This window comes from Primulina huaijiensis, chromosome 9 (genome assembly GCF_012295235.1).
Source record: "Primulina huaijiensis isolate GDHJ02 chromosome 9, ASM1229523v2, whole genome shotgun sequence".
NCBI lineage: Eukaryota > Viridiplantae > Streptophyta > Magnoliopsida > Lamiales > Gesneriaceae > Primulina > Primulina huaijiensis.
The window spans coordinates 20,445,181-20,471,069 of record NC_133314.1 but is presented as its reverse complement, the minus strand read 5'-3'; the positions used below and the strand labels follow the sequence as shown (position 1 = coordinate 20,471,069).

The window sequence follows — 25,889 nt, the reverse complement described above, 5'->3', positions numbered from 1 at the left end:
TCCTAAAAATTATAGCTAATAGTACTGATGTATCTCAAATCTTGTAAATTGTACTACACTCTAAACGCGACGGCACTTAATTATCGGCCCCAAAAATATTGAATAAGAAATATATAATACCATCCATCACGTATTAAACCTTGTTAGTTAAAATCGTAATTTGTGGTGGTTGCTTGACCATTTTGCAAAATTAATTAACGAGTCAAAATTGTCCGATACTTTGAGACACGTAGGAAGTGAATAATTGATGAGAAATTAATCATCCGAAAACGACAAGCTTTTTCAAATTCTAATTACGAAGCTTCTTTTAAGAGCACACAATATATCCTTATTTAAACCTCTCCATACCTGTAATCCCCCCTCCACATATTCCTTCAAACTAAATTTTCACTGCTTTTATTCCCTCTTCTGTCCCCTTCGCCACTCAAACATTCCACATATTATAATACTAAATTATTCTTGTAAGTTCGGATCATTTCAAGAACATACAACGATCTTGATCATGAACCATTGCGATCATAGTGTGCCCCCAAATATGGCTCGAAGATTAGATCAAGACGACTATTTTTCAGGCCGTTGCATACTCGTGAACGGCCCGGTAATTGTCGGTGCAGGCCCCTCAGGTTTAGCGGTCTGCGCCTGCCTTAGAAAACAAGAAGTTCCCTTTGTAGTTCTTGAAAAAGATAACTGCATTGCCTCGCTGTGGCAGAACCGGACGTATGATCGTCTGAAACTTCACCTTCCAAAGCAGTTCTGCGAGCTTCCCTTCATCCCTTTCCCTCAGAACCTGCCGCAATACCCCACGAAAAATCAGTTTATCGGATATCTTGAATCGTATGCCAAGCATTTTAAGATTGATCCAAGATTCAATGAATCGGTCCAGTCCGCTAGGTACGATGAAACGTGTGGCATGTGGCGTGTGAAGACGGTGAAGATGAATGAATCGAGGGTGGAGTACATGTGCAGGTGGCTTGTGGTGGCTTCTGGGGAGAATGCGGAGAAAGTTGTGCCGGAGTTCGAAGGATTCGAGGAGTTCCAAGGGAATGTAACCCACGCTTGTGATTACAGAACGGGGGAAGTTTACAGTGGAAAGCGTGTTTTGGTTGTTGGCTGCGGCAATTCTGGGATGGAAATTTGCCTCGATCTTTGCCATCATAATGCGATTCCATCCATGGTGGTTCGCAGTCCTGTGAGTAATTTTTTCCTTACGGAAAAGCTTTGTTGGTAACCATTATTTACACGAAAAATTATCCCAAAATTCGAATATAACAAAAATATAAATATGTTTTTGTTCTTTAATTGATCTATTTCTAGCATAATTTCTCTATATACATGTTTAAAAGTTTGTAAACATGCTTCATAAAACGAGAAAGAAAAATAAATTTATGTTTTAATTTTATACACTATGAAATAAAATAAGGTGCATATATAATAATAATGAAATTCAATGAATCAGCGGATTTAAAATGAGATATNGATGCCACTTTGGATTGTGGATAAAATACTGCTGTCAGCAGCAACACTGATTCTTGGGAACACACAAAAGTATGGCTTAAACAGGCCAGCTTTGGGTCCTTTGCAGCTCAAGAACAGTGAAGGCAAAACACCAGTTCTGGATACAGGCACACTTTCAAGAATTAAATCTGGTGATATCAAAATAGTTCCTGGAATCAACAAGTTTTTGCATGGAGGAGTTGAGCTTGTCGATGGGGAAGTTCTGGAAATCGACTCGGTTATTTTCGCCACGGGATACACTAGCAATGTTCCATCATGGTTAAAGGTGAGGATCTTGTTGTCCATATATGTCACAAGTATGTGCGATGCATATACATATATATACATGCATATGCAAGTATCTGTATGTATAGGTTTGTAAAATTTAGTTTGATTCAATTCAAAGTGACAGTAGAGAGTTTCGTCCTAGATTCTAATATTTCGAATCTTGTCACAATTCGGATTGTATTGTATATATCTATTTTATGCTAACAAACATAATCTTATAATTATTGGTAACAGATTTGCAGAGATTTTAGTACCCTTCCATTCGAAGAATGATTGATTTTAATTTCCAATATATGATAATTAAATAAATGGGCACATTTGTTTTGAAAAAACTACATGCTAGCGCTGTTAACGTCAGCAAAATAAAAAAAAATCATGAAAAACAACTGGTTTTCATTTAGTCATTTTTTTTTACCCTTTTTCAAATTTACTTGTATATTTCTTCTAATTCGTAGAAACTTATTTACAGGGTAACATTCTTCACCTATTTTTCTTGGTGTATTTCGTAGGAAAATGAATTATTTTCTCGTGACGGATTTCCAAATGGATGGAAAGGAAAATCCGGACTTTACGCCGTTGGCTTCGCTAGAAAAGGTATATCCGGTGCGACGCTAGATGCGATCAAAGTTGCACAAGATGTCAACAAAATGTGGAGGAAAGAAACAAATCAAAAAAACCATTCGATCGGGGTCTCCTGTCATCAAAGATGTTAGTAGAGTTTAGTATAAATTAGTAGTTGAATATTTTTTTAGCAAAGTTTGTATCTTCAGTTATTTTCCTTTCTTGATTGTACAGTTTCAACTGGCAGTGGGTATTGATAGATCGATCAATCGAGTTGGCTGTATGTAAGAAGGAAAGACATTAAATTAAATTAAATTAAATACTAGCAGTTCCCGAAGCCTTTTGGCATAATTTTCAGACAGAAAAAAGATTGGCGTATCATGCAAAAGTAAAATTCCATTATTATTTTTTTTGAAGGGAAACTGCACAAAAAGAAAGGCAAGTGGTGAACTGATGAAGCTAAGCATGTCGATCTTCAGATTGTTAGATGGAACGCGCGAGTCCCTTTCTCTCGATCGTTGTCTCGTTTCGGTCCAACCCTTTGTTTATTACTGCAGGAAACTGATAGGATCTATGACCAGAAAATTGGTCCATATAGGGACCCATTAAATATAGTGGACCATATCTTCCCTTGCATCCATACTCTCTATTCAATGTGACGCTGACTATTCACTGCATTTGTTAAGGTAGTACACGTAAAATCCCCACAGGCTTAGACTCGAGTGAAACAGGAATTTATTTATAGATTATTTCAGAGTGAATTGGTCTTTTATTTGGCAAGAATATCAATTTATAAACTAGGATCTATTTACGCTATATCTGAGAGATTTACCCCCGTCACATGAATGGTTATTGAAGGGACAAAAAGTATGAAATCTTGGAGTGAGTTCTGCCATTACAGTGGAAAAGATCTCGTGGTGTAGCAAAGATCAACTCAAAAAATCCATATTTTTTAGTGTTTTGAATTAAGAGTTGAAATCTTTTGATGGCAAATTTTTTTTTGTTTGCAACACATGCAATTTTTACACGTCTATCTATAGATGATTAACCTAAAACTTAAAGAGTTTTAAAATCAAGAGTATCATTTTAAGTAGTATTTTGGTTATATATATATAGACTACGTTCGTTTTTCGCTTGTTTCAAATATATAAGTTAAATTTCTATATTTAGCAGTAATTTTTTTATTTCTTTTACTAATATTCTCTTATTTAATTTGCATTATATTTTATAATTAAAATTCTCATTAATTAAAAATAAAATATGAATTTTGTTCATATAATTGACTTTTTAATGATATTCTTGATCANTAACCACCCTAGCTAGTTCTTCTCACTAATTTTTGACGAATGTGTTATATATGCCATATTGTCACATGAGAGAACTCGTCATTTTCATAGACAAGAATGGGCAACTTGAGCTCCAAGAGTACTCTATCAAAATATTTGCATCCACAAAAAACTCTATTTAAGTCAAAACATACGATTTTATTTTTCGTTACTCGAGTGTCTATTTCTGTGCCTATCAACCGTGTACACATAGTGGATGTATGCATGTATATGTAATATGACGTGAACATGACTGATGAACAACATATCAAAATTATATACACACGCACTATTAGCTTTTTTCGGTTCCTTGTTAATTAACANTATAGCTTCAAAACCACATAAAATTAACTTACATTGAAAAATTAAAATGACAATAAATGAGCCAATTATTTCGAGACCTCGTGTTCAATATATATCATACGTGATTGATCAAACTTCACCAGATGCCTTTGTATAATATTTGTGTTGAATTTTGAGCTTCAATAATCCAATAAACATGGCGGATTTAGACTTTTCAAGTACTAATTACATCTGTCCTGTTCCAAAATTGGTTCAAAGTATTTTTTTTTTAATGATATCCATCCATAGCCAACTTTGAAATATCACTTAATATAATTAGATATTACAATTACTAAGAGAAAACACACCAATCGCTTATTTATTTATTTTTTGAGATACATTTGTTTAATGTTTTGATGTTACTCGTGCATATAATTATAAAATTTTAGAAAGAAACGGAACTTTTTTGAGGTAATCTATTATATTTTATTTTATTTAAAAAAAGTTATTGGCTTTATTATTAATTTTAATTTCACACCATTGACCAATGTTGGACATATATTCCTAATTAATACTTTGCATTTAGTGTATTAATGCCCTCAGAATCATAAAGATATTATATCACTGTGGGACATTTTAATATATATATATATGCCTAAATACTCTGTAGTGATATGTGGTAAACTTTGTGATAAGTACTGTTTCATTATTTTTAATTTTTTCATTATATATTAAATCAAAATTTTCAAAGAAATTTACCAAACAACTTATTTTCACATAGTTTTTCTCTCTAAAATACTTAAAACGCTACGAAACGTCGTATTATATTTCGCATTAGATCATAATACACAATTTTTTTTCAATAAGTTATACATTGTATTAACAATTTTAAATTTATTGATTTGAACATTCATTTGAATGAAATCGGAATTCAAAATTTTTATTCTTAGAATGTGCAAATTAAATAAATTTCAGTTTTGTAGTTAGTGTTGGATATATAACAAATATATAGCTAAATATATTATTATAAAATTATTCTATATATGATCAAGATACCAACTTTTAAAAATTAATGGTATTTGGTTATAATTTAATTTTTAATATTATTTTATCAAATATTACATAAGATGATGAATACGAAGTTATTGTGCACTTTGATTAGGTAGAAAAATCACATATATTTGTTTATTTGTTTACTTCAATATCATCCCTCTCTTTTTCAGTTGAGTTGAAGCTACTGTTGATCTAATGGTCCGTGTTTTGCCACATAAGCACTATCGGCATTGATATATTCTAATGATCTTAAATCACTATTATCTCATTTAACGTAATTTCTCAAATTTTGGAACCATGGATTACACTTTTAATGCATGATTACGACATGTAATTTCACTTAATGTGATAGGTTTAACAAGAAAGATATGGAGTAGTCAATTAGTATCATTGTTTTTTTTTTTTTTTTAACGGGAGAACTCGCAACTGCTATCCGTAGGTGCGCGTATTGGATAAACCCTCGAATTAAACTAAGTAGTCTGCAAAACAGGTCAACCAAATAAACCACACTAGACTTGACAGACTTATCAAAAAATTGTTAGTATACATGTGACCAATTTGTCATAAATACAGCTATGAAATCCCAGTTTGTAACTTGGTCTATCGATTATATATTTAAAACCCTTTATAAATCGTATAAAATATTTCGTTGATATATCATATGGTCCAACCAACCTCCACAGAATGGACCCTTCTTCCAAAAAAAAACTAGATGGTACCAAAATTTTGTTGTATAATCTTTCAAGAAATTTAGAATTTATCATAATCACTTCCACCAAACTCCCTAAATACTATATCATTTGTTGTGCTTTTTTCCTTTTTCTAAAATAAACATTTTGATTTGGTCTACCATTTGGCAATTTTTTTATATTTTATTTTAATAAATATTTTGCTTGGATTTCAGTGTCCTGTATGTGTATAACTAACTAGGGACGGTAAACAAATTTTTTTTTTTTTGCTTGTTCATGAATCTTTAATTTGAAACAAAATTAAATTAATTTTTAAATTTGACAGACTTTATTCATCTTTAAACTCATAATTAAATTTTACTAATAATAAGTATCATTGACGAATAATTATCATCCTAAAAAACAAGTGACTCAAATTTTCAGAAATTTATGTTCAATAAAATGATCGGGAAATCTGGGAAATTTTTGGATTTAGTTCTTTTTTTTTTTTTTTTAAGATTTTGACCCAATTTAGTCTAACTTTCCATTTTATCCTTGTTTTATTTAATTACTTTGATGATTTCTGACGCATATTCCTTAAGCAAAACTAAACACAACCTTGGTTCGTTTCTCACTTCAATATGTATAGTAATAAATTTATTATGAAAATAATACACTAGAGGAGCAAAACTTATAAATTTTATTCAAACATATTAAATATTATTGCAATATTAACCATCTATAGATAAGGAGAAACTTGTTTATCTATTTATCGTAGCTTGGAATACAAAACACATAAAATAGAAAGAGAAATATTATAAATTTATTTGAAAGAAAATTGAAGAAATTATCGATGTCTTCAACTTTCATCTGTCTTGATATATATAGAAGCGTTGGTGGATATGAAATCCAGACTTTGGACTTGAATTATATCTTCACATTATCGTCAGTTGTGCCAACAGCCTTTTGTGGTAGGTGGTTCTATCAAACCACTAGTTAATGGTTCGCCCTTTCGTAGTGCTTGAGTGTTCTATGCTCTATTATTGTATTGGTGGTATCATATGTCTTCTTTACTTTTTTTGGGGGAATCTTGCCCTCGCAAAAAAACTTGACTCATATGGTTCTTCACTACTTGGACTTATTGTCCCGAATTATGGCTCTTTCTGGTTTGGTACTCTGGATAGATGTCTTCTGATCATCTTCCAACATGTGACGTGTTGCAGAATTTTTGACAAGTTTCTTTACTCCCGACAGCTTGCTGTTCCAAAAGGGTTTTTTCTTCCTTTCAAACATATATTATGCAAAATTTTTAGTTTTTACAGTCATGATATTTAACAAAAAGATCGATTTAAAAAATTTGGTTAAACTTAAATGTACACTTGAATTTGTACATCTATGTTAGACAAACTCATAATCCACATGCTCATTTAGTGGAGATGTCATCTTCAGTGAATTATGAAACAAGATGTGTTTCATTTTCCGGAGGATCCTTGATGAACTTCTGAATGTTCATGTTTGGTCTCCTTAGCTGGATGAATCGAAATGCTTCATGTGAGCCATTGTCTACTTGTTTTCGTGCTGCACTAAAAAAGTAAAGCTCCACAATATCTCCAGTGGACAAATAATAATTGTTTGCCCATTTTCCTTAAGATTTTCCTGAATCCGCGTAGGCAGGGTTGAAATTTCTGGGAAGCTGGGTGATATAGTATAAACCTAGGCAATAGTTTCAAATTCATATCATGTCTTGACCTCCTTAAGATAACAATTTGGCTTCATCTAGAGGTGAAGGGTTGACTTGATCTCTCATTCTTCAATCCCCGAGATAAAATGTTTTCTCGAGTTTTAACTTTTCAGGAGAATATGCGATGCGGGATCGAGGAAAGGAGACCAGAGACGATGTATGTGATTTAATAAAATGTTACATTTTTAATTAAGCCAAGAAAAGTTGTTATTTTAAATGATTTATGAATTTTAGCATTTTATATTTCAATTTAAATTATTAGACGATTTATAAGATTTTAAGTTTTTAAAATGTAAATTTTAAAAATTGGGGATTTAATCCTTAAATTGTGTGTAAAATATTTTATAATGAATTTTATGCCTTAATTAATATATTTAATTAGTATTTAAGTTAAAATAGAATTTTTAAGTACTCCTTTTAACTATTTTCGAAATTTGAAAATTTTAATCTTGAAATTTTGGTACTTAATTATTTTATTAAATCTTTGAATGGGATTAAATAAATAAATTAGTAATATTTTACCACTAATTATTTAACTAAGTATTTTTTAACCTTAATTAACCCTCTAACTAACACGCACACATACACAACGCGCGCACACACACATGTTACAATTGGAGGTAGAAAACTAGGGTTCTAAGCTCTTTTTCAAGCATCCACCATCTCAGCCTTTTCCTTGCAAATTTCTGAAGATTCACGTTCTTTTTCTAGCAAGAAAACGTGCAGCAAGCGTCTCCCGGTCATCTCCCGTAATCCACCGCGTCGGTATTCGTTATATTCGTGTGTTTTAACGCAAAGTCATGTATAAACTTTTTTTTATGCATCGATCTCGTCATATTATGTATTTTGATGTATTTTGTGCATGAAAATTCGTTCGTTATGTGCAAATTTTGATGGGATATGATTTAAATGATTTCTGAAAATTTTGAGTCACAAAACCCGTCATTCGCTGCCATTTCAATTCCTGCGGTTTATAGGTCCGTTTTCTGGAAACGTCTTTAACATATGATTTGTAGTACTCTGTAATACCTTTGTTTCAATAGAAAATTTGTAATTTTCTGATAAGAAACGAGAGATATATGATTTTTATCGTAAAACCGCACAAGCTTTGAAATTTCTATGTCACAAAACCCGTCACCCTCTGTTATTTCGAATTCTACGACTTATAGATTGATTTTCTTGAAATGTTTTCAACATATGATTTGTAGCACTCCGTGTTATCTTCGATTCAATGGCAAATTCGTAATTTTTTAATGCGAAACGTGAGAGATATGATTTTTATCATAAAACCGCACAAGCTGAGAAATTTCTATGTCACAAAACCCATCACCCTCTGTTATTTCGAATTATACGACTTATAGGTTAGTTTTCTGGAAATGTTTTCAACATATGATTTGTAGTACCCTATGTTATCTTCGATTCGATAGCAAATTCGTAATTTTCTGATAAGAAATGGGATCTCTTGGATCTTTGTTGCTGTGGTTGGGGCAGCATGTCCAGAGCGTTCCAACGAAGCCCTCGACGTTTTTTTAAATATGATCAACACGCAAAAATATTTTATTTTAGAGGTATGTGATTTGTCTTGTGACCACCTGATAAAGCATGACTGAGGATTTATGATTATGAGATTGGAAAGCGGTAAAACATGACCGAGAACCTCTCCATCCGGTAAAGTATGACCGAGGATTTATGTATGTGGGATTGGACATCCGGTCGAAAGGCTGTGGTGATCCCTAACAGCCCAGTACTGTGGTTTAGTTTGATCAGGCGATTTATGTTACGGACCACTAGCTTTGAACATATTTCTAGGCAAAATTAAGTATGATTATGTATGTTATGATGGAAGCACTTTTATGAAAATGTTTATGCAGTTATGACACGTTTATGTTTATGTATGTTCAGCTGTTATTTCGTACACGTTACTTTCAAATGCATGTGATTTTATTAACTACTATTTGCTATTCATGGTTTATGTGTGTCGAGTCTTTAGGCCCACTAGACTTGATCGATGCAGATGTTGATGCTTTTGAAGAGACATGAGGTGTTGACCAGTGAGCTTGCTCGGACTGTGTGCAGTGCAAACCCGATGACCGCTATTGTTATGAAAGGATTTTATGCACGTTAAATTTTTTACTCTAATTTTTATTTATTCAAAATTTTGTTGGCAAACAAGTAGTTATTGTTCTAGGGTTTGGATTATTTTTTGAATATCTTTTAAAGCTCCAATAATTTCTTATTGTTTTTCATGGATTTGTTCAATTTTTTGTGGTATATAGAATAACTGATAATCATAATTTTGTACCGTCTTTTGGATTTTTCTGATATTTTTCGAGAATTTAGAGAAATCCGATATTATTTATAAGAATCTATTAATTTGAATCATACTTTTACCTCAGTAATTTTATTCATTCCTAGTTGCTTTTGGTATCTAACATCTGTTATATCTTCTTGTTTTGCATATTCCATTTTATTGGAATAAAAACCTGGAAATAATAAATCTTGAACATATGTTCAGATTTATAATTTGAGAAAAATCTCCTCATCGACAATAAAAGTTACTAAATAATAATAATTTAGTATGTCTAGTATAAAATCATAAGCTCTGATACCATTTCATGGTCCAATTTAATTATTTTCCAACGATAAAGAAGCCAAGGGTATTTTTTTTTTTTAAAAATAACTTAAAGGAACAATTTAGACATAATTTTAAATATTTAGGACAAAATTAAAATAATAAGGATCGAGTTTGGACTATAGCTAAATATTTAAAATCGAATTGGGTCTTTCCCCGGAAATCTCATTGCAAAACATTGTAAACATATTCAAATATATATATAGGTATAAAAAAGCTACATATAAATAGGACAAATAATTAGGTAAGCCACTTTTAGAAAGAATGATATTTTTGGAAATGTGTAGCATTTCAAAATCTGATTTAATAATTACTAGTGGCTCAGTAATGTCACGATATATATATATATATAGGAAAAGCGTGTATTTTTATTTTCTTTTCTAAGTTTGACTTATCTGAATCATGTGAACATTATTTCTTTGATCTTTTTTTCTTTTTTATTTTTGAAATCCGTTGTCGTTATTTTTGGTGTGCTCAGAATAAATCCAAATTATCAATATATTAACCTACAAACTACGCTGGTAAGGTAAACCACACTGGACAAATTCTATATAACCGGATCGAAACCTAAAGACAGAGTGAGATTGAACATCTGACCTTTTGATAGAGACTCATCATATTTTATCATACAAGCTATCCATTGGGAGCTTATTTCTTCCTTTCCCGATTGCATTAGGCTTCTTTGGGGTTGTCTTTGTCCTAATGAGTTTTTAGATAAATCTTCCTCACCGTATTATTATAATATACTCTAAAAAATTTCATATAATAATTATTTAATAATCAATAATTCTTAACAATTAATATAATTTTTAAAATGATGGTGGGCCGACCAAAACCCGCGCCCCTTCGATCGACCCACTATCAATAATTAATAAAAAATTATTATTATTTAAAACAAAGTATTTTACAAAATTGGTTTCATAAAATTATTTTAGATTTAACATTTTTTAAAAAAGTTGTTTTCAAATTTAAAATTTAGATATTATAAGTAACAGAGTGTTTTTTAAAAATATTTCAGTTTAGTTGGATCATGTTGGAGTTGCGAAAATAACATAAATATTTGATGTGTGGAAGAAAAACTAATTAAGATGTTAGATTTTTTAATGAATTAAAAATAGAAAATAAAAATATAATTAAAATCTTATTGTGTGTCATTTACGAAATTACCAAAAAACGCCATTTATATTATAAATTATTTTATATTTGTTTTAAACATAAATGTTATATAATAATGTTGAAAAATTATAATTTTAGTCTAGTAATGTTGGTTTTTATCCAATAACTTTATTTCTTTTTTGTTATATTTTCTATTTTTTACCTGAAACCACTAAGAAAATGTTTGGGAGAGTTTTTGTTTGTGTCTGAAGAAAAATTGATTATAAGCTTAATTTTTAGTAAAATAACAATAATATCCTTAATCTATACATCATTTATCTTTTTGATTATCTAAATTTTGGTACTTACATCATTGACAATATATTTATATAATTATTATTACATTTTGAATATTTATCTTTTTATGACTGTAATGCTTGAAAAATGATGAAGTGGACCAAAACGAAGTTGAGAGAACATATGGGATAACGATGAGATGAAATACAAGTAATTGAGCAACACACACACACCCACACACACACACACACATATATACACACACACAATAGTTCACCGATGCACGCGTTGCATACTTGTATAATATTTTTTATAATTAATTTGATTTATATTTAAATGATGATCAAAATATAATTATAAGAAATAGTGATGAACTACAATGTAATTTTGATATATAAAATAAAAAATAAATTGAAAAATAAAAGAATAAAAAAATGACTTCAGTAAAAATTGAATATATAATTTAAACTCCAAGAAACAATGAATCTATCCGTTGAACTATATATAAATTACATTAAAATTTTAACATTTTATTAATATATATAATTATTAAAACAGACAATGACATCAAAGTTAGTTACTCTAAGTGTCTCAAACTTAATAAAACAATATAAAAATATAGATATATATTACTCGAACCGTAACAGTCTTAATGGACGGTCAAGAGTTAATATTTTACCCATTTTAATCCGCTGGGTGTCACTCGGACCCGGTGAGTTTCTAGCTGTGGTCGAGTTACTCTTCAGACTTCAATTCCACCGCCTTCCATACCCAATAATTAATCACGCAACTTGCATATAAAAAAATTATATAGTATTGCGAATCGCATGAAACTGATTGGTTACTGCTTTTAANTTTTCTATATTTCATCACATCCAATGGGTGAGTGACACCTCATCGGATGTGTACGGTAGGTGTGCAGCATATCAAATCTATATATATATGTGTGTGTATGTATATGTTGAGTTGATTATCGATGCTTATCTATATCCCTAAATTTCCCATATTTCTACGTATTTCGTGCGGGGTACCTCATAGTTACTCGCACAACTTGCATATAAAAATATCAATCAACATATAATAATATAAAAAATATGCGCAACAGCGTGTTTATACTATTGGTTTCTGTAGATAATTATTTTTTTAATGTTTATTTAATTTTTGTAATATATAATATATCTTTTTTTTTTGTTTGAGTGTATTTAAATATAATTTTTTTAAAAAAATATGTAACCAAAATGGTAAGAGAAAAACACGACGTGCGTTTTGTGAAATATATCGAACTGCCAAGTGCCTAGAGTTTTTGTCTCATCGCCGCAAGCGTTGCGGCACGAACCCCAAACCGCCATCACATTTCACCTGCGAAGCTAACCGCTTAAAAAATGAACATTATCTTACGGTTTATCTAGTCCATTTTTGTGTCCTTATCTTCCACAATCTCTCTCTAACTTTTTCTCTCTCTACCACTCAAGGAAACGCACTCACACCCACAAAAAGTGTACCCGCGGATCATATACCCATTTCCTCGTCAATCAATCTTTAGAAACTTTCCTTTTTTATCCTGGGGTGTCTGACTTTAACCGCCTTCGAGTAAACCCTCGTTTTTTTTCCTTGTTGTTGTACCATGTCTGTCTCAAACTCCGGTGAATTTGGTGTACATGGCAAAAAAAAGGCCAAGACTGGTGATTTGGAAGATGGCCCTTCGTGTTTTCGTTCTTTGCCCTTTCCTCCGTGGTATGGAATGGAGAACGTCCCTGATGGAGGGATTGAAGATTCTGTTGTAAGTGCATGGAAGCAGCAGGAGGACAACGGACTGGACGAGGAGTTGGACCCGTTGATGGTGTTTGGTTCAGGAATCATGATGATTATAGTGAGCAAACTTGACGCACGCAGTGTGACACAGGCTCGTTTGGTTTCTCGTGAATGGCATGCAGTTGCTTCCAGCGATAAAATTTGGGCGCCCAAGGTTCCTATTTCTATCCCTTCTGTTTTTACATACTGATTGTTTGGTATTTTCTTCTAGTTTATTGCTTATTCTTTGGCAATTGAATTGCTCTGTTTCACCTTATTGAATTTCCGTTCCCCCCCCCCCCCCCCCACCCCCATATTTGTATATTTTTTGAATCATGACTATACATGAGGCTGGAGGTTTTTTGAATTCAAATATACTTCTTTTCCTTGTATTTTCTTGGCCTTTCTTGTGCTTAAATTGATGCCATCTTTGGAGTTTAGGCTTCTTACTCTTTAGGTCGTTAGGTCTTTAATTGACTCTGTTTCATCGTATTTAAAAATGCATTTGGAACTTGGTACCATTCCAATTCTTGCTGAGTATAGTAATAGCGTATAGGGCGTTGGTTTCCCTACCTCCAATAGTAGCATCCTTACACTATGTAGTCCTGCGAAAGGGTTTTAGTGTAACCATTCATTTACTAGGTGTCTTTTGGTTTGGACAGCCTTACAGCTGTTATTTATTTTGCTTAAAGAATAACCTTTTCGGTCTCAGGTTATCTTATTGATTCTTTTTTAAATTTTTTATCTGTAGTTAAGTAGAACATGAATCTGGCTTGTTTTAACTGGAATATATACAAAATATCTTAGAAAGTGTGATAGAAGATGTGTTTTGGTCAGAAGCATTGAAGACTAATTCGGGGATGTTTTTATCCTCTGAGTTTCGTTTCTGACCCCTTTCCGAATTTCTAGTTCGTCACCTTGTGCTATCTACCTTCTCGTGTAGCTCGCTCTGTTGGTCTCTTGAACTTAGTGTTGAACCCTGTTTAGCTGCGAATAATCGAAGTTTTTCAATTCTGTAGCAGTTGATAGAATATGCTACAGAGAGATGCTGGTCAGAATTACTGGGATATAAGAATATGATGGCACTCAAGAAATGCTTTTTTTCTTTTTAATGGACTTCCACTATATGAATCATCTTCCACAATGATATATAAACATGTAGAAGACAGAAATTATATATCACTGTTCAACTAAACAAGCCCTTGGTGCCTTCTTTTATTTGAGGGTCACTGTGCAATCCTCTGCTTTCACGCTATCCTCTGTCTGAGATTTTCATGCTCGGTCCATGAGGACTATCTTCTTTGGAATTTCTTCTCTACTTGTTTAAGTCTTGACATTACCGCGATCTCTTACCTTCCACCGGCTTTTTTTTTTATTTAACTTCGATTTGGATATCTGAAATTTACAAGTTTTTATGGATTTGTTATATCCATCCATTTAATGGGAAAAGATAAATTATCACTTAATTGCTTCAAGAGTAGTTTAAGTCGCTAAACCGGGTCATTTCTTTGTGAAATGAATCATTAGTTCAAATTATCATTACCACAATTTCTCGACTTTTGCTTGCTCTTCTTTTGGTTCTTTGTCACTTCGATTTGGATATCGTAAATATTTATGTATTTCAGTTTGGATTTGTTGAGTCCATCGATTTGACTGGAAATTCCCTTAATCGGCTTGATAGTAGTTTGAATCATTAAAACCTGGTCAAGTGCCAAGATATCGGCATTAGTTTTGACACTGTTTTGTTTTTTCTCCTGGCTGTCTTCAAATCTCTAAAGCTCTGTTGCCACGTGAAAAGTAGAAATATAGAGTGCATGTTATCAATTCACTTCTATATTATAAAGAAAAATATTAGTTTTAAATTTCCAACATAGTAGAAGTTGTTCAACTAAATTGGAACAATTTTTTCCTGAATACAGATATGTATTGTGCACTACTCTGATATTGCTCCATAACATGAACAGTAGTGTTCTATAGAATCTTAAACTCAAGGATGACAAGTGTGGAAGCATTTTACCTTTTGAGTTTCATGTTTGAATAGTGAAATTTGTATAATCTGCACTCAGCAGGGAGAAGGATCATTTCACTGTTTATTTGATTTCTCCTATTTTGTTCTACATTTTTTATTGGCTGAAATTGCGAATCCTATGAATGGACCTGTTACAGAATCTCTTTCATATGTTCAGAAATGGCATATTAAATGATGATCCAATCCAAATTTATCTTATGCTTCTCTGCATGGAGGATTATGATTCACCATTTTGGGAACGATGTCTTGCCAACCATGGGGGATCGGCCACCAGAGATCTTTTTTTTATACTTTTTTCTATGTTTCTTACAAAATATTAGGGTGAAATAAGGAAGAAAAAGGTGTTTTTCTCTTTGAGGTTAATTATTGAGCTGGAGTTCCTCAATAAATCAACAAGATACTATTGTTTGTGATGGGATCTCAATAGAGTTTGAAGACTCGAATGTGCTGGTGTACATGAGCAAGAAAAAGACGCGAACAATGAATTCCCTGACTCGAATGAATTCTGGAAATTTGTTTTTCTAAGTAATTTGTTGAAATGTTTTTGTATTGTTGATACCAAGTCATAGGTAATGGAAGATACTAATTGTTATATTCTAATTTAAGATTTTAACATGCATGTTGACAACTCGGTTTATCTTTGTCTATATTAAAGTTGTACCCACCTTTAGTACGGTGGTGTGGCTGTTTTTCCCTTCTTTATTTTGGTTTTTTCCCGCTTCATTACCATAATGCCCCCTCTCAATTTACAATAATTATAATATTACCATAATTTATAATATAACTCAAAACTAATTACAGAAAAATGAGTAAACGCCAAAGAAAATTTTCAACAAATAGAAGACCATACAAGCACGCAACGCCTGTAGCGGGCACTAGTTCCTATTATGGTTCATGGCATCAATTTGACTTTGGACTCTTGTTATAAAGTATCTAATTACCCTGAACATTGTATTGTGTGGCTGCTGAACACAACATACATTGTTGTGCTCTTATTTATGTTAGGGTAGAACTTTGTTGATCTTGGTTTATTGCTGAATTGGAAAAGACTTGTCCAAAACTTGTAGGATTATGTGTGCTTGCCAGAAAATCATGCTGTTTGTACAAGGTTAAATAGTGAGTGCGGATACTATTGCCTTCCCGTATTTGTCCATTCAGAATGAGGGGGACAAGGATTTCATGACAGTTACAATAGGATGTGGGAGAGTTGCCATGAGCACACTTGTAGTTGCTGAAATTATTTTCTTCTGAGTTATTGTTATCTACTGTTTATTTGTTTGAGTTGGTATAAACCTTCTGTAAGCTTTTGTCAACAATGGAGTTCGATGGTTTGATGAAATCTATTCCGTGAAATGCAGGGATTTTACTGAAATTTAAATGGTTAAGCGCTTTATGTATCAGGAGGAGAAGTGCTAGTTGCTGTTTTACCGGAAACATATGGAAGCATTTTGGTCTCGAAAATGGTAAGAGTTTTAATGCATTCAGAGACTTAGCATTAGTATTAAAATTTTTCAAGCGCAATTGGATTTCTCTGGCAAGTAACCTATGAAAGACTAAGATAGTTTATACGTGAACCTATCAGAACTGTTGGATCATAATATTTGGAAGGGCTTTTTTGGTGAAAGGATGACACTGAAAAGGTGATGTTGCATGGGATATTTTTACATCTTCCCTGTATTTGCTTACTAGTTGAGAGAATTCATGGTGTATATGGGAGAGATAACTCAATAGGCATCAAGTCCATTGTAGAAACCTGACTTAGAGATATGTAGTTACAGGATACTCTATGGGCTTCTGCGGCGGTAAATAGTGCAAAGAAGTATATATCCGAGAGGCTTTTAAGTTGGTTTACAGAGTTGAGCTGAGGGACATCTATTAGCTCCGTATAATTTTCGAACTGGTCCATAATTTGAATCATATCTTTGTTGGTGTCTTCTCCAATTTACTCGGAAAGGGAGTTCTCCACTCCCAAAAGTAGTCTTTCATAGCCCTCAAATGTTTTTGCTAATTCAGTTTCATTGTTCATTGGGTTTGATTCGGACCACTTTTAAGTGAAAATGTGCAAAATTTTAATTTCACAATGACCAAAGATCTTACCTCTCCGTGCATAGAACCTTGAGCCCTGAACCAAGGCCGTGAATTGTGTCATAACTTTGTCTTTTTAAATTGAGTGGAGGCTCTATCAGATTTTGGGTTATTTAATTAAGTCTAAGACCTCAAACGTGGTGGATGTGGAGTGACCATAAAATATCCTGAAAATGTATGTTAATAACTTGTGCTAAAAATCTATTTCTTGGCAAGCTGTTGGTATCATTCCTTTCGGTGGATCATATCCTCCACAATTTGGTGTATTGCAAGGGCAAACAATCTGATACAAGCCCTTGTTGGAACCAAGTATTTCAGTAGTCTTTTCCAGCCATAAAGTTGTCTAGCATGCTAAATTGTAATATTATATTTGATTGGGGAAAGATTCACAAATCTTAGGTTGGTTTGGAAATGGTTCGCCCAAAGCAATATCACCTATGGATTTTAAGACTAACAAGATTGTTAAACAAAAAATATCTGCAAAATAAACTAGGAAACGATAAATACAAAAGGTATGATGCTTAATGACAGTAATACAGCTTGGCTAGCTAAGGATGTGTGGACCCTTGGAATTCCTTATTCATTATATAAAAACTTTGTCCAGTTTGTTATGCCACTGCATGTAAGATGTAAGGTGCAAAGTCAGAATAAGTTGCAAGAATTGACGCTTTGGGACCTGAAGCATGGATATTAATTCAAAATACATTTGGTGGACTAAAAGGAACATCAAATAGCTGTGTGAATCCTATCGGTTGTACCAGGATAGGAATGCAGTACCCCAGGCCATACTGTTGTGGAAGTAGTAGCTGCGGGAATTAGACTGTTCCCTCAGTAGGGCATGCTTTATTGGAAGTCAAGATCTAAAATTAAGTTGATAGAATTTACACATTTTTTCTCTATGTCGGTGTTGACATTTATCGTTTATACCAAATTGGGTGTCCTCGGTGCAACTTAACCTAGATATTATCTTCTTGCTTTTATTCACAACTTAAGCTTGTTAGGGAGGCGAGTTTTTTTTAGCATTCATTGTTCTTGCAAAGAAACCAGTGATAAATGGGGTTCATTTTTTTTATCCCTCTCCATGACCTGATTGTTTCATGCACTCACCGACATTATTTCCACCTGGCTTGATTTTTCTCAACTTAACAGAGATTTTCGATAACGAGTTTTTCAATGTTTCCTTAGATTTAATACGTTCCATTAGTCTGGTACTTCCCCATAAATAAAGTCACATTAATATCCATGTCATTTGTACTCTTGTGGCCCCCCAATGTTGAACAGTGCTTAGATTACAACAAGACTCAGACATTAGGTACACTTCCTTTTCTCATTAATGAATGCTCGGTTCCCTTCTTGTAAGGCCTTCTCAATGCATTACTTGAAAGCCAGGTATGGCATTGTATTGTGAAATATTCACTAAGACTAAATGATAACCATATAATAATTTGGAATAAGATTAGTTTTATTTGTGAGTTTTAAGGCGACATGCTTGTTATTCTAATCTCAATTGACCTGGCCATCTTTTTTGCACTTTGTCTGAAGTAGGAAGTTTTCCCAAAGCCACAATCCACGAGAAAATTAAGGATTATTGCTTATTTATTCATCAAAACGTAAAATCTTCCTTCTGTGTGACCTTTACTTCCCACGTGAATCAAAGTTTTTAGGCACATCATCCTTTGTTGGCAGCCACAAAATTTTATCAAGAGTTTTGCGAATCCTAGCAAATATCATAAGCAAGAAGATTTGGCCAACCATCCCCATTAACATAATAAATGTTGACTCTGAAACTCTCCTGGTTTTTGTAAAATATCAATTCATAGGGGCTGGTTCGTTACATTTTCGTAACATCAAATATTTGTGAGAAATCCCTGTTATCAATATCCTCATCACATTTTCTTCACAAAGCAAAGCTAGATCAGTCGTAGCCTGGACTTTTATTTGACTGTTATGGTTAAGAAAAAAACTCTTTATCTTCCAAGTGAGCGATCCTTCGACGGAGTTTTAAATCACAGAAAAATACACTCGTCGATATCACCAGTTCTAATACAAAGTCGGACCGAAATTTGTAAAAACTTTTTACCATGCTCTTTCCTAGCTAGTGTGAATAAGTAAGACTTAACTCGATTCTTGAAGATCAGTAATTTACGAAAATTATGATAATGGGTATTCAATATTTTTAGATCCAAACGTAGGAAAAAGGGCTGCTGCTTTAAAAAGTACAGGAAAACTCATTATAGGAAAATCCACTCGAGATAATTTTGGGTCATTTGTGTGAGAAAATAAATTGGAAAGACATTTTTTAATTTAAGGTAATATTTATAGAGCAATTAGAGAGGTTTTTTAATCCTAAAAGGAATTTTGTGGTTAATTTGAAGTAATATTTTAGTTTAGGGAATTTTTGGGGATAAAAAAAATCAAGGAAGGTCACACTTGGGAAAATTTGCGTAGGGGCATTTGGGAAGGAAGAAATTCTTAAGTCCTGCAATTTTGGAAGATTATATTAAAAGAAATTGTAAGGCCAGTTTGGGGAGGAAAATATTTATATATGGGTATGTTTGAAAATAATATTTAGTCTGGGACACTTTCGAAAACGAATAAAAGATTTATGGTAAGTGCATGAACTTAAGAATACAAAGAACAAACGAAGTTTCTCTGTCCCTTCCCTGAAATGTTGAGAGAGTTGTATTTCTCCTTCTCCTGTATCTCATTGACATCGACACCACCTATTTTGGGAATGCTTAAGTATATTATAATTGATTCTAGGAATACATCGCGTTGAACACATCGTCGTACACGTGATGTTGAAAAAATATGTCCACTTAACATATATATTAATCTAAGTTGATGAACAAAAATAGCTTTTTCAAGTACATGGACTTCATCAGGTAGCTTCCACTTATGTGAGCGATAAAAGTAGCATACTATGAATGAAGTCAGCATGATAGAACTTTGTAGCTATGTCAAAAGGAAATTAGATTGAATTAAATTTTTATTATATAGTTTCACGGAATGAAAATTATGGTTTGACCCATCTTCTACTTATGAGGGCCTATTATTAGCATTCAAGAATCTATTTTTTCTCAAAGTCATACTGTAGTAACTATCTAATTACGTGTGAGATAAATTTAATATATGATAATTTATCATATTGTAGCCAAATCAAATCATGGTTACTTCGAAAATAGCACCTTTTTATTAAATCAAATAAAAAATATGATTCCGATGAAGATGGACTTGTATATTTCCAGTTTTATAAATTGAAGTGGTGATGATGTTCATTTCCAAAAAATTACGCTGAACTTGGAACAACTTAAACCTTTTTTTTTTTTTTTTTTACAAATTTCAAATTTAGTTTGTTGGGTTAGGCTTGTTTTTGATAGAGAAGCATTGGAACGAGTGACTTCTTGATAAGTTTTTATAGTAGGTTGCGTCACGCGGCTGATGATGCATGGTCTAGTTAGATGTTAGATCTTAGAGGGCGATATTAGTCTCTTCTATGAGGAGGACATCGGTACGAAAGAAGGATAAAATTAATATCTGTTGTGTGACATGGGTCTAACATCAGTGGTAAAACACATTGCTATCATCACTCATGAACCTAACAGTCCAACCCATTGACACTCAAATAGGTGGATCCCTTCAGGTTCGTCGTTTAGTTTAAGGCTTTGTGCCGCTATAATATAAGTATCAAAAGTTGCGTACCCTACACTACAAGCTAGAGCTCTTGGTCCAGTTGCAGCGATGACATGTTTGAGAACTAGCGATGACATGTCTGAGAACTGGTATTAGAGCGAGGTCATGGAATCGAGTCTCCCAAAAAGCATAGACATGCTTATAATTTTGTTGGGGGAGGGGATTGTTTGGGTGTTTGGGGGAGAGAAGTAATGAGATTAATGATCTCATAAGAAGTTCTCGTGGTAAGTTGTGTTAAGTTGATGATGCTGTATGATCTGGTTGGCTGCGTGAGCAATAAACGAGGTGGTTTGGAGAAACAAAATCATATTGGTAAGGTTGGTCTATGGAGACAACATCGACGACAAGGAAGAAGAGATTGATATCTACAGTGATTTGCGACAGCACTAATAGCAAAGCACATGAATCTTTGGACCATCGGTCTTACAACCCAACTCGTTGGCACCAAATAGGTGCAACTCCTTATTTCTATATGTCATTTAGCATGGAGCTCTATCGTTTAGAATTTGCGTTAGGACTATCAATATGACTTGGGTCATGATTAAGATTAGTACTCTGGCATTCAAACATAATTTAGCTTTAATAATATTTCAAATTGGTAAGGTGGTGTGTTTGGGAAACACACGGAAAATAACGGAGAGTAAGGTGATGGGTGTTTGGGGAAACACTCCGCAAATGAGTTTTGATCGAGCACATATGACAAATACATAGATATTTTCGAAAATATGGGTATATCTTGACAGAAAACAGAGCATATCACCATATAGGGGTCATACAACGGTACAATCTCACCGTATAAGGATCATATCTTATCATAGTTTGGAAATCATTTCTCATATCAATTCAAATCATAACTTGTAAACATATTATTTTTAAACAGAACATGAACTAGGAATCATGCTCGAACGAAAATTTTCGAAAGCAAAATCATAGGACCACGATCTTACACATGAATATACTTTTTAAAACATAAGCCCACTTACCTATTCCGAATGAACCTAATCAAAACTTGCTGGTAGCTTCGAATTTGCAAGGGGTCGAAAGCGTTGTGCCTGTTGGGTGAGTTTACTCGTGTGTAGATAGCCAAAACCCAATGAATCTAGCCCATATAGGATGATCCCACATGGAGAACAAAATAGGGTGTATCTTGGACTAGTTTGATACACATAAATCCATCAAAAGAATACACAAAAGAAGAGTGAAATGAATTTTTGGGTTGCAAATTGGTCACCTTGAAGAAGAATTTTGCGACATACTAAACTATCGGATCGAGATGGAATTCGGTTAGCATGTTCATAAGAAAGGGAACTGAATTGTGGAGCGTGGAGATCGGATTTTGAGGTAATTTGAAACAGTTTCGGGATGACACACAGTAACTGTTGTTTTCTCGGATACAATTTGCATCGTCTTTTGCGAAAGTCGTTTGCGGAATTCTTGTCGTTGGATTTTGTTGAAATTTGAATATCATATTGATAACATCGTGTGGTACATTATTAACGGTGGAGATCAAATTCCGATCTTTGTATCGATGATAATAGATCCTGGACAGTGACCTTCTATTTGCTGCTGGAACTCTCGATATTTTAGATTTTCTTCCATGCTAGGAAATCCTTCCTCACTCGAAAATTCAGTGTTATAGAGAAAGTGTTACTCGAAAATTTGGAGGTGAATATATTCCAACCTTGAATGGTTATTTATAGGTGTTGAGAAGTATTATCATGTTATCTCGATAAAATGCTCTCTCCTACGTTCAAATTTCGAAGTTCGGTTGCCAATGTTGATTAGCTAGATATCCTTATATAGAAAATTGTAGAGATATCTTGAAAATTTTATCTTGAGAATCAATCATATGGGTATATTATCTCAAAACTTTTTTTATTTCTTGATATACTTATCTCGAAAGTCTTTATCTTGGTATAATCATATCAAGATTGTTTTATCTTGCCAAAATTCGAAAGAAATCTTGATACAAAATTAAACAATTTCGAAATTGAAGTGAGCCAACTTTTCGAAATTTCTATCTCTTTTTGTGTCTTCACAATAAAAGAACATCATTCTAATAATTGAAATTATGCTGAAGTTCGAGTTCTTTTTTAATTTCATGATAATATGTTTCTTTTCTAAGTCAGTTGAGTGGAGGGGCAATTGCTTAAGTGGGAAGATGTTTGTTGTTCCCAAGAACTGAGGATATTTAGACTTCTATTTTTTTTAACATTTTCTACGGAGGATGGAATGATTGCTTGTGGTTGAATGTTGATTCAACTCGAGAGTATAACCTTCGTAAAAAAATTGCTTGAATCAATGAGTCCAACCATATATTTATTTTCTCACCTGTTTTCCAAATTTTTACTACATCCATAATTTTACATTTCAAAAAGGAAAAAATTTCAAAACATAACAAGTACTACATCATATTTTTTAATGTTTTTATATAATCATTACTCTATTTTTAAAACGACACATTGGCTTCCAAATTTGTGTCCAAGTGCTACCCAAGTTCAAATCATTTCAAAATTTTTGTTCAATATCATTTCCTCGAACCTTTTGAGTTGAGCTAAAATGGAAGTCCAATTGAATGCTATAGTTTTAAATTAATCCTTGTAAGAAAAGAATTGAATTTATAAAATCCACAAAATAAAAATTCAAATTAACTTTGTCTGCAAACGGCCAACTTAAGTGAGGTGTTAGCTCCTTGTCATATCGAAGGGGTGTAATTTTTGGAACTTATGTGATATTTTGTATCCTAGAAAGTTAATTTCTTGTGAATAGGGATGACAATGTGGTGTGTTTACTAGGACTGGAGACCCGACCTGTTACAAATTTAAAGGAGAGACCCGTCCTGTTCTGTCCGACTTGTCTAAATCGAAACCCATACCCGTCCCGACCCTTATCTGGATATTTGTATATTTTTTGACGATTGTTATTTTAAACTCAAGAAAGATTTGATTTTTCTTTTCCGAGTTTGAGAGGTTTAAGTTCTTTTCCCTGTAATGAAATCATAGGAGTAGTATCTTGATCTTGAAAGAAAGGCAGGCCCAGCCTTTGTTTTCCCTCGGTAGAGTGAGTCTACTTAGCGAACAGGCAGGACGGCAGGACGCGGAGATACATTTATATTTATAACTTATTTTTTGACATTTTTAATTTTGAACTTGTATATTTATAACAAAATAAAACGGAATAAAAAACATCCTAAAAAAAGGTTATAACACACTTGCAATTAGATATTAAAGGCAACAATTCTAATGGGCTCGAATCATTTATATAAATCTCACAAAATATTAATTGCGTTTAAAACTTATATATAAACTACAAAATCTCATATAAAAAAATCTTCAAAGTAGAAGTGAAGTAGTGTATTTAGAATTGATATAAATAATATTTATTTATTTATTTATCGTAATAAAAACTTAAATGGATCAGGTATTGTAAAACCCGTCACCTACCCATACTCATCCAAGTGCAAAAGTTGAGTGCGGATTACCCGGCTTACACCCATTTAAAAGTACCCAAACCCGATCCAAATAGTTTGCTTTTGGATCGGGGACCCAAACTTTTTGATCGGTATCTATTCTACCCGTATCTATTGTCATTCCTATTCGTTAACCACTTACAACTGGGTGGAATGAATTAATTTCTTTAAAGAAGTATCATTTTTTGTGCCTCTAACCTATATGAAGTCCATTATCCATTCACTCGAAAATCCATATATCTATGCAACACTTGTCAATAGATGGAATCTCTACGGATGCTAGATTTCTAGTTAGGCCTGTGCAAGGGATTAAAAGAGAAACTGTGTGGTCGAGGTTGGATTGATGCCCATGTTTGCTGACGAGTTGCTTTGCTAGATTTGAGCTCCTCCAAGGCTACTATGCGAACTTATTTTTTATTTTTAATAAAGATAAAGATTTGGAACATAGTTTACGGAACTTGTGTTATCAATAAGATGAATAAAAGAAATGTGGTTTTGAATAAAGAAGCAAATTGGTGAAGAGAGTTGATTGGTGAGTGCGAAGCATCGAAAACGTGAAAACATGTTGAATTGAAAATTATCACCATGATGTGTTGGTCAAGTTGTTTTTGTTCAGTCGAAGACGCATGTCATTGCATTAGTTGATATACTCAACTGCTTCGGGAATCAATTGAGATTGAAAATAAATTTGGAAAAGTGTTGTGTTGGGAATTAATTTTCCGGAAGATGAAGTTGATGCTTTGGCACAGGAAATTGGATGTAAAAAAGATATTTGGCCAATAAAGTACCTCGGGGTTCCATTGGGAGGTAATCCCACGAAATTTAACTTTTGGGAACCGGTCTTATAAAAAATGGCAAGAAAATTAGCTTCATGGAAAAAAAGCCTTCCTTTCAAGGGGGGGCGGCTAGTTTTGATACAGTCAGTGTTGAGCGCTTTGCCATCTTATTTCATGTCTTTATTTAGAGTGCCAAGATGGGTGGAGAAGTTGATGGAAAAGTTGATGAGGGATTTTTTGTGGGATGGGGCAGACGGGGACACGCATTGTCATGTTGTGGACTGGAAACAGGTTACTAAACCGAAGGACAGAGGCGGATTGGGTGTGGGGAATATTTGTTTAAGAAATAGAGCATTGTTGGGGAAATGGTGGGAGAGGGTCGGGAAAGAGAGCCGTTGTGGAAAAAAGTTATAACAAGCATGTATGGTCTCCAAGATAATGGGTGGGATGCGGGGTTGGCAAGGAACACAACATTTAGAAGCCCGTGGAAATTTATCTCTCGGTCTTACACGGCTTTTCTTCTATTGGTTGGGGCGGTGTTAAGAGAGGGTAATGTCATTCGGTTTTGGGAAGATGTTTGGAGGGGGGAGTCGTTTAGAGAGCGTTTTCC

General features: G+C 33.3%; 1 protein-coding gene and 1 pseudogene across 1 annotated transcript in view; both read left to right on the top strand.

Moving 5' to 3' along the window:
* The first annotated feature begins 425 nt into the window (after nt 1-425).
* Nucleotides 426-3,112, top strand: LOC140985164 (probable indole-3-pyruvate monooxygenase YUCCA7; annotated as a pseudogene).
* A 9,731-nt stretch (nt 3,113-12,843) lies between these two features.
* Nucleotides 12,844-25,889, top strand: part of LOC140984722 (uncharacterized) — a 52,698-nt gene continuing 39,652 nt past the window's right edge. The window contains exon 1 of the mRNA XM_073452291.1: nt 12,844-13,402. Coding sequence (XP_073308392.1) covers nt 13,061-13,402 — 342 coding nt within the window. The 5' untranslated portion in view covers nt 12,844-13,060. The remainder of the gene's footprint in view (nt 13,403-25,889) is intronic.